This window comes from Cupressus sempervirens, chromosome 2, assembly GCF_028749045.1.
Source record: "Cupressus sempervirens isolate cs-2001-9-10 chromosome 2, ASM2874904v1, whole genome shotgun sequence".
Classification (NCBI taxonomy): Eukaryota; Viridiplantae; Streptophyta; class Pinopsida; order Cupressales; family Cupressaceae; genus Cupressus; species Cupressus sempervirens.
Genome location: NC_143119.1, coordinates 439,760,324 through 439,777,063, shown reverse-complemented (window position 1 = coordinate 439,777,063; position 16,740 = coordinate 439,760,324). Strand labels below are relative to the sequence as shown.

Here is a 16,740-nt window from a genome sequence, read left to right as displayed (position 1 = left end):
AGTCATGTTGAATTTTAGCCAAAAAGTTATGGTAAACTGAGTGTACATGCAGAGATGACTTATGACACGCATGAAAAGTTTCATACAACTTTGGGGAGCCTTTTTGACAAAGGAGAGTATATGAGGAACTAATGAATATTCTAAACCAAATCCTCTACCCATTTTCCAAACCTCAGACATCTCAAATAAAATTCAGATGGTGCAAGCATTATCTATAGAAGGGAGCAATCAAAACTGGTACATCACCTCAAAAGGAAAGACCACGAAGGAGCCAATATTGTTTCTACAAAAAACTGCAGGTTAGAAAGAGAAGTCGAGCATAAAGAAGCTTTACGGCAAAAACAGATATGGGCAGTCCATAGAATCGAATTCGTTATTTTCAGCATAAATGGCTTCCACAGGGCATTGTGGAGTACATTTGAATGTTGAAATCATTGTGCAAGAGTATCCAGAGAAATATAAAAACAAATGCAAAGTGCCCAGACGAAGGTGCAATAAGAATCGTAAGTCTTAACGGACATGAAATGGAGAATTCCGGGTGAATGTTGTGAGTTGATATGGCGGAGTAAGGCTCACGAATTAATGTTTAGTAATGGAATTATGCAGAAAAATGCCTAACAGAATGAGAGGAATTGCGTCTAAAGTTATAGGCCACGGGAATGATACAACCGCATGTTACAATACAAGTTATTTTAAAATTTTAAATATTGATCAGTTTTTGGATGAAAGGGTGCAAGTATAACTGACACCTTTTCATGCTCTATAAATATTTGTTGAGAGAAATCGAACAAGATACCATTCGTATCGCTTTGAAAAGAAGCTCTGCATATTCAAAAATATATATATTGTTAAATTTCTTCAAAGGGAGAGTCTGAAGTTTGAACTAAGCGGGTGGAAATTCAGATGTTTGAGCATAAACTTTGACATTGTATGGGATCAAAGTTGTGTTGAATAGAGCATCTATAATCAGACTGTCTTCAATACCAACTCTCCTACAATATAATCAGTAAGATCTTTGTTTGTTCTAGAGATAAAATATATATGATTCGTCCTTTGTGATCATTTTATTCTTTATTTGTTTATAATTCATTATTACGATAGATGGATCGAATTGTTCCTTACTATTTAGATCTGATAAATACAAATATTTGTAAGATATTACTATTTTCTTTATTTGTATCTATTTTGTCCACATAAGGGTTAAAACATCATAGACTGATCTAAATACGTGAAAAAGCATAACAATTTGAGGCATCATAATAACTGAATCAATTACAAATATAATATAACCAGTATCATAAAGTTGTATGTGAGAAGTATATATTTGACTCTATTACCTAATTAAACTTTGGCACTGATTATTAATTTGCTCATAATTTTCAATCCATATGCTGGTAATAATTTAGCCTCTTTCCTTTAAGAGTTTGATACTTATTTGTTTTCGTAATTCGTTTTAAAATTTTCCTTTCAGCAATTCACAACTCTATTAAAGTAATTAAAATACGAAGATTATTCAACATTTGTAATCCAGAAGTTTTTCCTTAGAATCTTGCCATTTAAGGAGATTGCCTTTGCATTATAGTCTATTCGCTATAAAACATCTTGGATCCAAGTTTTGCTGTCCAGGATCAGGTCTACAGGCCTTGGTTTAGCGGAGCCAAAAGTGCGGAGGATTTAAGTCAATTTGATTGATCCTGTCAAGTTGGCCAAAATCGATTAGATATCCCAGCATCAAGCAAGCGAGGCTCGTAGGTTTCTAATCAACGATTTTGGTAACCAACACAACCCTTGAGCACATATGTGTTTTATTGTAAACTTGTTATTAGGTAAGGATGGGGACATCACGGTCGCCCCTTCTTGAAGATGTTAGCCCACAAGCATTTTTAAATTCATCATGAGGATGCCCAGATTCCAATTAAGTTTGTAGAATGTTCCAACCCCTATTCCTCAAATTATGTGGATGCCAATGAATTCATTGAACTATATCATGCTATGAAGATATTCATTTAGTCTATCCATCACGCAAATACCCAAGTTCCAAGGCTTGCAACACCATCTATTCAAAACATAATCACAATTGTGGAGTCGGAATAATCTCTTGGAAATTTCCAAGATAAAGAAAAAAATGCTGCCAAAACTTCTTAGAAGATTCCCTCTCAAAGGCCACGATCTTTAATACTATAAGAGCAATTTGACTGTACTCTTCATAAATTATCTTGGTTTTATGTCAGTCTTGGTAACAAACCATCACACTAATGTTGCATCACTCTAAATACAAAAATCAGTTCTTCATACTCAAACTGCCTCCATCTCTTCTCAAGTTTTAATAAGTGCCCATTGTTTAACTTCACATTGCAATAGACATTGTCCTTGATTAATGTCGAAGACTCGAAGAGCCTTCTTTCAAAGATTGAATCAAATTCTAGACACATACCTTCAAGTTTAAAGGAAATAGCTGCAATTCCTCCAATGTAATGTCCCAGTCCAGATATTTTCCCAATTTCTCAGGTATAACACATAAATGTTTAAATAATATTTGCATACAATAGATTTCAAATTATCTAGAAAAAACTCAAAGATAAAACAATTGCTGAAATATTAGTATTGCTTTTCAATATTCAACAGTGCAATAACAATATCCAACCAAAAATACAGAAACTACAACCAGATTAGAATCGGATAATAAAATGAACCTGAAACACATATGTGGACTCCGTCGTGAGTCTACCTCAAGAAAGAACTAGGTTTTTGTCCAACCCACCAAGAAAGCTTGAAGGTTTCTGTCATTGGGTTTCTAAACAAAAAACTGAATGCTTAACAAATCTTTCCATGAGAAGTCAGAAATCAAATATAATTCAAGCATGCTGAAATATGCTCTGCTTTGCTCTTATAAGGAGAAACCTTTGACCCTTCAATTTCCCATTTCTATCTTTTCATCTTCTTCCCCTTTCGTTACTTTATGAAACCTCATTTTCATATTAAAATGACAATTTTATTAATTTGCATTAAGCTCAAAAAAAAAAGTTATATTTTCTGAAGTCGGCATTAAAATTTCTAATGTCACAAAAAGGGGGTATTATAGTCCTCCCTCCTAGGGATTGTTTGTCCTCAAGAAATCATGAATCTACAACCAATACTAGGATCCCATATTAATTTAAGAGTTGCTATATCTATGACCACTATCTCCAATCCGGGGCACAAAGTGATCATTCAACCCTCCTACTTCCAGTCGCACCAGGCTTCTAAGACAGTGCAATGGGTTCACTCGCCAACGACACTCCACCTCCAATGGTATTTTGAGACAATCCAAGGCTTCCCCCATCTTGGACCTTATCCTTCGGTGCTAGACTTTTTTCTGCCTAGGATGGACCTCTAGTCTTCCTCATTGGGTCTTTTGCTTTCCTGTTTGTTCTTTTTCCGGTCACCACTTGGTGTTCATGTTGTTGTCGATTGTCTTCGTTGTATTCTTTCAGTCCCTTAAAAGCTTTTGTAGTCTCTTGTTGGGCATTAATAAATTTATCTTATTTTATCTTTTCTATAACTCAACTTTTTTCCGCCTAGGAGGGACCTCTAGTCTTCCTCGTTGGGTCTTTTGCTTTCCTATTTGTTCTTTTTCCAGTCACTGCTTGGTGTTCTTGTTGTTGTCGATTGTCTTCGTTGTATTCTTTCAGTCCCTTAAACCCTTTTGTAGTCTCTTGTTGGGCATTAATAAATTTATCTTATCTTATCTATAACTCATTTTACAATATCTAAAATTAGGATGTGCCACATTGTGATGCCAAATGTTTAGATGCAACTCATCCATCAAATAAGATCCCTGGATCCCAAGTCAATCTGACAAATATTGCTTCACCCATCTATTATATTACTCTAAAGATAACAACAAAGCCTCAAGTTGTGAACCCACTCACCGTTATCCATAGAAAATAGGGAACCGAATCTGTCAACACCTGGATCCCAAACTAATCTTATCCATTTGAAATATGGGAGTGGAAATAGGTGTCCATCGTTCTACCATTCTTGTATCAGCCAACTGAATAGTAGTTCCCCCAAAAAATGCCAAAAACACCTCCAATATACACAAAGATCAACTCATTAGACCTCCAAATGTTGTTACAAGATACGCTAGCATGAAGGTTGAAGGTGTCTTTGCTCCCATGTATAGAGAAAAAAATCCATCTCATGTGCAATATCTAACAAATAGTCATGTCTTGGCAAATGTCCTTGCGACTCAGTAACTCTTGTAGGCCAAGCCAAATCTAAAAATGCAATGGTAGACCAAGGAGGTAAGCCACTTATAATTGTAGTATGGATGAAGATAGATTTACCAACCCATAAACAAATAGCTACCATATGTTGCTCTATCAATCATGAATCTATGACCAATACTAGGATCCCATATTAATTTAAGAGTTGCTCTATCTATGACCGTTGTCTCCAGTCCGGGGCACAAAGTGACCATTTGACCCTCCTACTTCCTAGAACTCAACGACAATTTTGAAGTTGGGTTGTAGTTGCCTTCATTATGTATTACAGACAACTCTAGACTTTTTGATACACTACTAGAGTCATCAATCAAACCAACCTCTTTACCATAGAAATGATCATCACATGAAATTTCAGAAATAGTATCAATAGTTTGTCTTCATATTTATGTGGAAAAATTATTACCTCGTGATTTTGTAAAGCCATATTACTATTGTTATAGAAATCAGAATTCTTGTGGTTTCCTTTTGTCATATCTTCATCCCTCTCAAGCACATCTTCTAACCTTTGAAGACCTGTGATCCTCTTAGTCTCTTGGCTGAAACTACCTTGAAATCTGTCCCAAGAACCTATTATATCAACTCTTTCATTGTTGCATATTGGGGCCTCTATTAGAAATAATAGTCCACCAAGATAATTGAGAGGGAGGGGGAGGGTGAATCAGTTATCCAATTAAAACATTTATCAACTTTAATTAATCTTAACCATTCAATCAAAGTAAACAACAAGCAATAAGATGCACATAGACAATTACACCAGATTTGTTAACTAGGAAAACCCTTGATCAGAAGGAAAACCCCAGTGGGAATGATACCCACAAAGATATATTGATATATATTCCTTGTTAGAGGATGGACCCTATTAGGAGTCTATAAACACATTCAGTACATAAGAGTCCCTATTAGGAGACTTCAAAACCTTGTTAAAAGATTCCAACCTTGTTAGGAGTTCTAAAAGGAAAAAGAACCCACTATCCAAACAGCTTTTGGGGCAAGACCACTAAACTTCACTGTCCAACTGATCTCTCAACTATTCCTTTTGTCTGTTCTATGCTTTATCCTCTTTCCTCTGTCATGTCAACCGGACCAATCACTATCAGACCTTGTAGACCAAGTCACAGACCTCAGATCCAAATATCAAACCTCGGATCTCAAAATAAAACCTCGACAACGAAGTTTTCTTCAACTTCGCTCTGCTCTTCTTATCTTTGCAATTACTCAACGTTCATCTCTTTTCTCCTCTTTTCCGCTCTTCCTACTTCATGCAATCATTCATGCATAACAAAGGAAAATGTCCTTCCCTTATACCAAATCCATAAAACAATTCCTTTGAGTCAGCTATTACACCTTCTCAATTAATTATTATAGCACCTCATTAAGAACACATTCACTTAGCTATAACACCAATCTATCACCTTGTAACTCGAATAACATTCCATACGTGTAATATTATCACGAGCGAGCTTAGCCATGTCATCTCCAGCATAACTTCTACACGTCTTCAACCTTGCTTCTCAGAATAACAACTTTTCTAAGAGATATAACAAGTTTACCAAAACATGCTTTTGTAAACTCTATCTCAGAACAGTCTTCACCAAAACTTTCATAACTTCTTCCAATATCTTTTGCTCCCGAGGTTAGCTACATATACTAGACACTTAGTAGTATCTCCCTTTAATGAAAATACTCAACGATCTATCCGTACCAACTTTATCTTTACCACTGTTCTTTTGTCAGATACCATAGGAAACTGCTATGTTGACATCAATGACAAACATAGTCATGAATGTAACATATCATCATGATAATGATCCAATCGTGTTTCTACAATACTCCCCCATAGGAATATCATCAGCATTCATGCTTCCAACAGCCTCATACATACATTGTTCATCAAAACTCTTGTATTTGACTTTTTGCTAGTCCTTTTGGCCTTCTTCAGCATAATGTGTCTCATTTGAATAGGGAAAGGTGAAAATGTTATGGTCACTTTCATTTTCACCAAGAGTATTGATCCCTTCAACAATTTGTATAACCTCTTTGGCTTTACAATTAAGAGCATCTTCCTTTTGAGTGGCTATCTTAGAGGTATGATTTTTAGCCTGGTATAATGAGTAATGTGTCATATTCAATTGAAGACAAAGCTCATCTATCTCCTTCTCTTTATCATCTGCATATTTAATGGTCATATCTCTATCTTTAAGTAAATTTGAATAATTTGATTTCATCTTTACTATTGCCCTTTTAAGTGTGTGAAGGTATGCATTCTTAAATCCACTCACTATCCCTATTTCCTTTTCCTCTATTTGAACATCCCACAAAGTTTCTTCAATGTTTTTATGGGTATTAACAAAATGCATGAAGGCAACAATCACCATATTATGTGAGACTTTTAATTTATCTTCCAAATTACATGTTCCAAATTCCACATGTAGAAATAAAAAATTTAATTGATCATTCAAATCAGCCCTTTTAGTGTCACTGTCATGGACTTGCTCATGTATACAAGTTTGGACAGACCTTTGGTTGCTAGAGTTTTTGTTATCTGCTGTATTATTTTCAGATTCATTAAAAGAGTTTCCTTCCATCTCTAAATGGATGATTTTTTTTTTATTATGTCATCATTTCCGAATGATTCATCATCATGGGATAATTTATTTTCTTCCTTGGGAAAATCAAAATGCTTGTCAATAACAACTTCCAAGTCACCCAATAAGAGGCTTGTATACCCTTTACCATTAAACGTAGCTGGTTGGAATATAAGGAATAGTTAAGATCAGTAAAGTTGGTGGGTATATACACACACACAAACACTTCAGATTAGAATAGTTAATATTGCATAATAAGAAGATATCAGAAATAGTATTGTTTTTGTGTGTGTGTGTGTGTGTGTGTGTGCGTTCCTGCGTGGGTGTGTGTGCGTGCATGTGTGCATGCGTGTCTGTGTGCATGCGTCTGTGTGCGTGTGTCTGTGTGTGTAGATAATCCTCTTTGGTTTTATATATTGAAAGATATCTAGATCACTTGAATAAGATTTCTCATCAGATATGCAGATCAACCTTTTTGTCTAAGGATTTGGATATAAGGATTGCAGATTCAAGATAATTTCCATCATTTATTACATTTATGTTAATAACAAGGAGGTAGATATTCATAAAGCATATTGTTACAATCCAAATTCATTTAAACTATAAATTTTAATAGAAAGAAATCTCTTGTAATCGAAATTATAAGAAACTTGTCCCAATCCTAAAAGATTGCATAAGGGAGCATTACAAACAGCAGGAAGAGGCACTACTACAAGAATAGTGCCTATTATGAGTGAGACCAAAATTGCCTCTTGTTGTGTAATGTCCCGTATATAGGATTTTCTCTAAAATTAAACCTAGAATCACAATTTCCATTAGAATAAGAATTGTGAGGTGGTTAGAGACATAGCTTTGCCACTTAAAATGCATTTTAATGAGGTAAATCCTAATTCAGGTACTGCAATCACCAAATAAGGAACAAGTATGCATACATAAACTAGTTATGTTCATACCATGATATAATTGATATTAAGCCTTATGAATTAATAAAAGAGATACACAAACCCTTGCAATGCACATGAAAGTTCACCAGTAGTGTTTAATACCTATATGAACTAATCCCTTACAATTAGTGACTTTGTATGATGTAGGCCACGCCCATTCCACCGCAAGACTCTAGCCTTTGTATGATGTAGCATAGCCCATCCCACCTCAAGGCTTAACTATCTTGTGAGGAAATAGTCTAAAAACATTTCATAATTTTAATCACTACAGACTTATGAGTGGTCCCTTCATCATACAAACATATATTGCAGCAGAACATACAGAGATTAATTAGGGTGACAGTGTTTGGTGAATGTTTTATAATGTTTCCATTATAAAATAAATCATTGATCAGACTATTGTTAATGGGTCGATTGATTTAACATATCGCAGACCCATTTTTAATTTGTTTCCGTAGTTTGTGTCACCATCGGCTATCTTTGTACACCCTCGAAAAGTTTCCCAACGGGTATTTAAGCATAGCTTGTAGGTAGTCTTTAGGTATGCAATTTGGATTATTTTTCTTTGCACTACGAATTCCTGTTGGAGTTCTCTATTGTTCGCCATTTCGGAAGTGAAAAACCTTCCCTATTTGGTTTATCTAGTTTTGGTGGGATTTAACCCTCACCCTATTCCATTGCCTATAACACTTCGCTTGGATCTGGCAAATTGGAGCACCATGTTTCGGCATATGTTGAAGGGATTATTCATATTCAAGTTTCTATTATTGTGTTTGATCTACTTATGTTTTGTATGAACGTGTTTGCATTCATTGTTGTGGCTCAAACACCTACCACGTGGTATCCCAGCATTTCCGTACGGCCCCCTCATAGCCCGTACAGCCTTCACTCTTCCACAAACCATTCACCAAACCCCCGTACCTCCCTTGCACCCTCCATCTACTCACTGTACAGCTTACCGTACAGCCTACTTGGCCTTGACTCTGTACGCCACCCCTCCATCTCCCTTTGACCACCGTACAGCCACTCTGCCACACCTCCCTCCTCCATACGACCCTTGTGCCTCTTCCCTGTACGGACTGTCCACCGTATGGACTCCATTGTCCATTGTACACACACCGTACGGCCTTCACAACCATAATGTATGGCTGCCTCTCCACTCCAGCACACCGTACATTCTCGCAAATACTGTACAGCCTCCAGTTGGCATCCGTACATCACTCCAATCTTACCACACTACCCTCCAAAATCATGTACAAGTTCTGTCACCTAATTACCGTATCGACAGAAAGTTTGTTAAGAGTAGTTGCGTAGGTCGGATCATTACATGCTTGTATATTTCAAGTATGGATGTATATTTATATCGGACTATACATAGTAACTACTTGGCTATTTATTTAAAATCTGCAGATGCATATATGGCGGAAATATATCATAGAATACTTACCTCTCAAATCTGATTTTAATCCCAAGTTCGCCTACTCCCCTGTTTGATTTTATCTCCTCACTTATAGGTTCTGTGTTATGTATATTCTTGCATAATGAATTGAAACCCTCCATGTCTTTGGTTTATTTGGTGGCTGTAATGGATGTTAATTGTTTCTTCCCTAGTTTGATACCTTTCCTGCCGTTTTTGTCTTCTTAATCTTTTATCTAGCATTTCTTGTCTATTGCCAACTGTGCATGCCCAATATGGTTTGTTTTGTTGCTAGGCATTACCTTTCTTACCATGGGTTATCAACCATGTATATCTTTTGTGTCTTTCAGTGCTTGTTTGGCGCTACTGCTGCAGGCTGCTGATTGTATCAACTATATATTACTAACTTATATTCAAAGATCTCCTGTGCTTGTATGACAGATCTCTGCACCTCTGGGGCAGACAGGTCTTTGATTCAGGTTCTGATTTTAATGATCTTCTGGATCTGAAATTTGACCTTCTCTGCTCTTCATCTACTCTGATTTTTGCCTATTATTGTTTTGGATTTGAATTGACTCCTTCCCCAAGTGAAATCCTTTCAATTCATATAAATACAGCTTTTGTGAAAAGGTGTAACTTTATCCTTCAGGACGGGGGCCGACCCTCTTAGAGATTTGTTATTTAATTTAGTTTTTATATTTATTTATTTTTAATTTTTTTATCGGTAAGAGGCCGAAGCCAAGATTAATTATTATGTGATGTTATTAATTATTATTATTATTTATTAATTTGTGAGTAGATTGGAACCCAAGACCTCTTCGATAAGAGGCTCACAATTTTCCATTGTGTTGTCGGCTCTTGCCTAATTTAGTTTTATATTTAAATATCAGATTGAACCATCATTTATTTATTTATTTTGTTTATTTATTATATATATTTTAGTAATTTTTTTATCTTATAATTATATTGTATTAATCTCATTTATTTATTTATTTGTATCTTAATGTTATTACTATTTTATTTTATTCAGAAAGGGGGACATCACAGTCCACCCTTCCCCAAAATTGCTTGTCCTCAAGCAATGCCAATTCAATGTGTGTGGCTTCTGTTGTGCAACTCTGATATCATTCCATCTTACAAATTTGAATTCAATCGATTTGATTTGATTTCAGATTGATTTGTATCTTTTGATTTCCTAGTTTGTTCTCACATACTAGATTATTAGGAATATAAAATCAAACAGTGAACATACACAATGGAAAAACAATATATACACTTGGATGCATGACATGTTGCTCCTTCTTTCTACTAATGAATGCAGATGAGATGATGGCCAGTCAGAGCAAGAACTGCTGAAAAGTGCTCTCTACAAGTCAGAAAGCTTAACTATGGCCCATAATATCCTATATCTCTTTCTAGCATTCATAGCTATATGGAAACTTCTATATAGGCATCTAATATAGGTCATTTATGATGTTACAACCATGATATTTTTCAATCTATCAACAATGCCAACATCCAAGGGTTCTACATAAGCTTTATCCTCCTCTACCATGGCTACTAGCTCTATCTTTACATCCACCTAAGGACCTCCTATGTAGGGTGAGTTTATGTAGAATCTGGTTTATTTATGTTGGCTGCCAATCCACTTCCCTTTGTGCCGCTAGTTTCAATTTATAATAGTCAAGTGAGCTTATGAAGATGGCATAGTAATAAGAAGATTGTCAAACTGCTAGCTGCCATTTCCTATCACAATTTAGCGTGGAAATTCAAAGCTTGAGGAGGGATCAATAATAGAAGTTAGTCTTTGCGTAACCACTCACTCTCACACACTCAGAAGTTAGATTCTTTGGCTAGTCATGGAGCTCTCACCAAGAATGGGTATGATTGTTGCTGGACGTGGGAATGCGAATGTTCAGACATGCACTTCCTTGTGATTTTTTTAGCATATTATCAGTGAATAGAAGCCAAGTTTGCCACTTCCTTGGATGGGAGGATCATATGAATGTTTAGATACTGGATATCTTGGTTCTTACTGCTGATGTTGCTGTGCATAAATCTGAGCATGTTCCTTGGTTCTATTTGTGCTATATCTATGTATTACTCCAACTCGTTTAAAGTTCTAAATGAGGTTAATTCTGCCATAGAAAGGTCAGATATATTTTCATTTTGTTGTGTCTGTAATTTATCTATTTTCCCATTTTCTTTACATATTCGTGTCAATACTTTATGGTTATTTTCTATGCAATGTGCAATCTTCAACATATCTAAAACCTCTGCAAAGAGTCCACCACACCACCCTGCAAAAGAGAAACATCACACCAAACGCAGAACTATACTTACAGTGGTACAGTGGGAAAGTTTAAGAAACTAGCTAAGAGTCACTAAGAATTATGCCCGACTATTAAACCATTCGACAGTGAAAGGGAAAGATGAAAAAGAATTGGGTACAAGCAAAGGTAGCATCTTACACAAACAAGCACTGTGATATCACTTTTTCTACAAGTATCTGGAATCCAACAAGGACAATGCCAATGATGGCTGAATTTGTTACAATTAAATTTGTATTCTTCCAAACATTGATGTCAATGTTTCAGTTTTTTCTTATTAATTAGTATTGTTTTACTATTTATAAATAATCTTCAACATTTTAATAATTTTGTTACAAAAGCATGGTAGCAAATATTTGACAAAAAGTTGTCAGCTCTTGTTGAGCCAATTATCTAATGCTTTGAATTGTGAGCGCAGCAGGACAAATATTGAGCAATTGAAATAGGTCGTTAATGAAAGGGTGGAATGCCCTTGTCTTTGTACATTATGATATACACCACCATAACAACAAAATCATAGCCAAATGAAAAATTTGTCGCCGTTGAGTTGGGAAAGTATGATCTCGCATTTAAGTGGATCATCAAGGACGACAGCCCAATATTGACAAAAAAACATACAAGTTTCAATCAAGTTGATCGTGAAGCAGAGCATGTAGTAATGTGGAGGAGGAGCAAGTATTACTGCTAGAGACAAAAAACTTGAGGATGCTTTCTATGCTGTTTCCTCTACAAATAGCAGAGCTGCAACTGTTCCCTTGGTGTACACAAACATCATCAAAGCCTACACCATCTAATGTTGGGAGGAGTGGCTCTTTTAACCCTATTTTTTCTGTTTTTATATTCCTCTTGTAGTGATTGTTGTGAACTAGAAAACAATGTTCAGAACTCTGAAGCAAATTTTCTTCTATACAGCTTTCAAGTCTCATGTTCAACTTTCAATATCAGATTATTTACTTACTTTTTGCTGTATGCCTATGCACATAAGATTTAATTAGTTTTTTGTGTATATTTAAAGTTGAATTTTTTTGTAGTGCAACATAATAACTTTCTCCATTAATTTGCTATTTTTTATGAACTTTTTATTTTCCTAGTTTTAATGAGTTTTGGTAAAAATATCACCAAGTCCAAGTCTGAATCAAAAATCAGCTTGCCAGGTTTTTGCCAAGTTAGAACCAAAAGAAGGATACAATGAGTGGCAAAATAAACCATCCCAACAATACGGGAAAAAAAAATGAACCCCAAGGTATGAGCACAAAAATAAGTAAACTTTATCATGGTTCACCTATCTAAACAACAGAGTAATACAATTGCTACACGCTAAAACAAAATAGTAATTTGATATCCAAAAATAACACAAAAAACAAGAGAGATATAGCACCTTCCAGTCCCTTATTCTATTCCAAGCAGATGTATCAGACTTGGGAGGCAGGTTCTGTAAGATATATTTTCCAGCATTCCAGATTTTGTTCGTGAAGGCCTTGTTTGCTCCAAGTCTTTCTAGCGAAAGATTTATATCCTGGCAGTAATATTAATCAGACATACTGAACAAAAAAATAACCATATTTCCAGTTCAGCATCTATGAAAGACCAGGAAAATAAGACATTTAACTTGTCAAATATAGTACACTACCCACTTACGAATACATTCATACCTGGCCTAGGGTTGTACCAGTTGCAAGTGTAAATCGTAAAGCATCTGTTCCAAACTCACTTATAGTGTCAATAGGATCTACTACATTTCCCAAAGATTTTGACATTTTACGCCCCTTCACAGTTGTAAATCAAAGCATGAAAAATTAGGAACTATTAGTTTTATTTCAATTATTCTCCTGAAATATGTTACACATAATCTGCCATGAAATTGGAAAACATATGTACGACAGGACTTGAAATCAGCAGAACAAGACTATATATTAGCTCAAGCATTTATTACAAATTATAGTTGATTTCAGATTTACATTATCATGCATAGCTACACTTTTGTAACATTACAAATAACTAGTAAGCATACCCATTGCATTTAATTCTTTAAGCAGATGGTGAGGTGAACACTCATCCAGCAATATAAAAACAAAAGATTGATTTGATTCCTGCTAGAAAGCAACCATCATAATTGATCATATTGAAATCATCAAATACCTTAGCATCTCTTCTTCAAACTGTCCATATCACCTGTTCTATCTACACTTGGTTATTTAGCATAAGCAAACTTCTTTAGTTTTTTCTAAAAAGTAAAAACAATGGACATACATTCCAAAGTATCATCCTCCACATTTTTTATAAGATGTCAGGCAATTTGAAATCTTTCATTTGTGATTGGCTAAAGTAAACTAACCAAGAACACAGCTAAAGGCCTTGACAAAGTGATTGCAATGGTATACAAAAGCTCAATTGACACAAAATCTGAAAAATATATAGATTTATGGTGTCACAAGGAAACTTCTAAGCCGCATCATATAAAAGAATGGGTTAAAAAAAATCGACAAGATTAGGCTAGTTATACAGATGAAAGCACCAGAGGACATCACAAGGATAACACTTGGGTAATGTTGAGCATTTACCAATGTTGATTAAAAATAATTACTAAGTCTCACACATCTTATCTACATGTTAAGAAAACTAGGAATACACATTTAAGGTATTAAAGGTATGCCTTCTAAATAAATTCAGCTTTCTTTGCTTATCAAGATTAGGATAAGGAACCCCACATTTATGTAGAATTTCCAATTTTACAATTGGAGATACTTTGTCATAGGTACAGAACCTAGATTCAATTCTACCTCTCCACTCCCCCACTCCAATATTTGCTTTTATTTGTATTACGTCAAAAGTAGCTGCTTCAGCTTTAGCCACTAGAATTTTTTATCTTATTTTTAAGTTCTCAGGGCTTAGTTCATCCAGTGTTATTTGCTAACAAGCTATAATTCAATTTTGAAAGAAATTATAGAATGAAAAAGGGAAGGCTCTTGGTGTAGTTTGCTTAGCACGAAAATTCCAACATTACTTACTAGCAACACGATTACATTCTATGTAGATCATCGACTATTGATGTTTCTTGTAAACAGGGCCATCATGCAATGCCATAAAAGTAGATCCTCAATATTTGAAAGTATTACAATTAAAATCATCAATTGACTAAGAAGAGTCATGTTAAACAAAAGTACCTCTGGAGGATAAATTCTAGAAAACCACTAGACCGTACAAATGATAAGTATCTAGATGCTTGCTTATTCAAAGGCAATGTGATACATATCATAGTACAAGAACATGGCAGAGTATTATCCACACATTCATTATCAGGATGTATGCAACTAAGAGGACAGAAAAAGTTGGCACTAAGGGCAAGGACATTCTTATTGCTCAACGTAACGTCCCCATACTGAAAGTGACAATTAATTGGATTGATTTTTATTAACTTGTCAAAAGAAAATGTATATTGAATATCATGTCCACTTTTCCAGGACAACGAATTTTGTTGCACCGTTAGCCTGTTTTGCCTTGGTCTTGTGGGCTAATCGGGTCTTCTCTTGGATTAGATCAAGCTTTGGCCTAGGCAATTCTAGTTGCCACCCAATAGAGGGTGTTTTAGTGGGTTTCCAGACTCTTACTATTTTATTTTTCAGTAAGTCAACAGGCTCAACATTCGTAATATTTTAGTGTTTGATTGGGAGCGTCTCATCGAGACCTTTCCATCAAGCCATCACAGATGCTTATCCAAGCCCGTACAATTGCTAATTTTAATCACTAAAGATTAAATGGTATTTGAATAAAGTGACTTCAAAACATAAGTCTATATTATTAATGTTACTTTATTAGATTGGAGCACTTTAATTTCTTAAGTGAGAAAAAGTATTTTTTTAAAAGAAAATAAAGTAAAAGAGAAGGGAAAATGAAGAGTTGCCAATTTGGACTTAAAAGAATAGAGATGACTCATTTGCAAAATACTTGGTTTATTATTTTGAATCTCAATTTTCTATCTTGGAGATTTTTGAAAGCTTTACAATAGGTAAGAGGGCAAAAGCCTTTGAGCTTTTGACAATGGACGGAAATCCATGCTGTTTTGAGACATCGGGCAAGTGTTCCACATAGTGCTTTACGCTCATATTTTTTATATCCAATCTTGTTGTAATATTATGTCTAAATTTGAATTATGTCGTTGTTTTGCTCAAGAAATTCAATGCGATATTATTTCTGAAAATTTATTTCCACTACAAATTAATTGCAATATCATTTTTGAGACTTTAGTTTATCTAGCTGTTTTATGGAGTTATTTTTTCGTTAAATCTAAACTACATTCCATGAAATTAATTGTTTAAAATTTATAAGATCTTTGTGAGAGATTTGGGGCAAATATCTAGTTAGGGATATTATAGTGGTATCTTAGTCGTGTATCTTGCTTGCCTAAATGTAATGTCCCCATTTTTGCTAGCATTAATGTTTGAGGGTTTAGCCTATTATTGTGATCCTCGTAGGCTAATTATTGTGGATAGAAGGTCTTCAGAGGCAAAGGCTCAATTATGGGAGAGTCTTATCTTCTTCACATTAGGTATGTTCCAGTTTAATCTTCATTTGACTTAGATTGGATTTCATTTGGGCTTAGTTTCATGCACCAACTATTTATGCCAAGTTGGGTGATGATCAAGACGGACCCTTTTCTATTTTAGGAAAGTGCATTTGGTCACATGGGGAAATAATAATTGTGAATCCTATTTAAGACGACATATTTAAAGGATAAGTATTTTAGGAGTTATTATTATTTTAGTGGCCAAAATATTATTAATTCATTAATGAAGCCCCATTTTTATAAAAGCACTTTATGTTATGTCATGTTAGAATTTGGTGTTGTGAAGTTGAAGCCTCCTAAGTGAAAAGTGTCTTCATCAAGCCATGTGCTACAAAGTTATTTATTTAAAAGTATAAAATGGAAGCTTTTAATCAAAAGATGTTTTGATGAAGCAACTTTAATGAAAGGTATCTAAGTGAAACCTAGTTGCATTATTTAAAGAGGGCTTCATGAAGCAAATAGATCATCACTTATTTATTGTTTTTCAATAATTTTCTTGTGAGAGATCTAAAGCTTGAGAGTTCTTCTTGAGGACTGATTCCTCTTGATCTGGGAGTACATTTGTTGATGTATACAAAATTGGAATTGTATTCTGAGTCTGGAATTTACATTCAATTCATTGTTGAGGTATA

The 16,740-nt window shown here is 34.9% G+C and overlaps 1 protein-coding gene across 1 annotated transcript in view; it reads right to left on the bottom strand.

Moving 5' to 3' along the window:
* Positions 1-16,740, bottom strand: part of EMB2247 (protein EMBRYO DEFECTIVE 2247) — a 358,900-nt gene that overhangs the window by 160,373 nt on the left and 181,787 nt on the right. Inside the window, exons 17-18 of the mRNA XM_089814096.1 lie at positions 13,197-13,310; positions 12,923-13,060 (exon numbers count right to left, since the gene is read on the bottom strand). Coding sequence (XP_089670222.1) covers positions 12,923-13,060; positions 13,197-13,310 — 252 coding nt within the window. The remainder of the gene's footprint in view (positions 1-12,922; positions 13,061-13,196; positions 13,311-16,740) is intronic.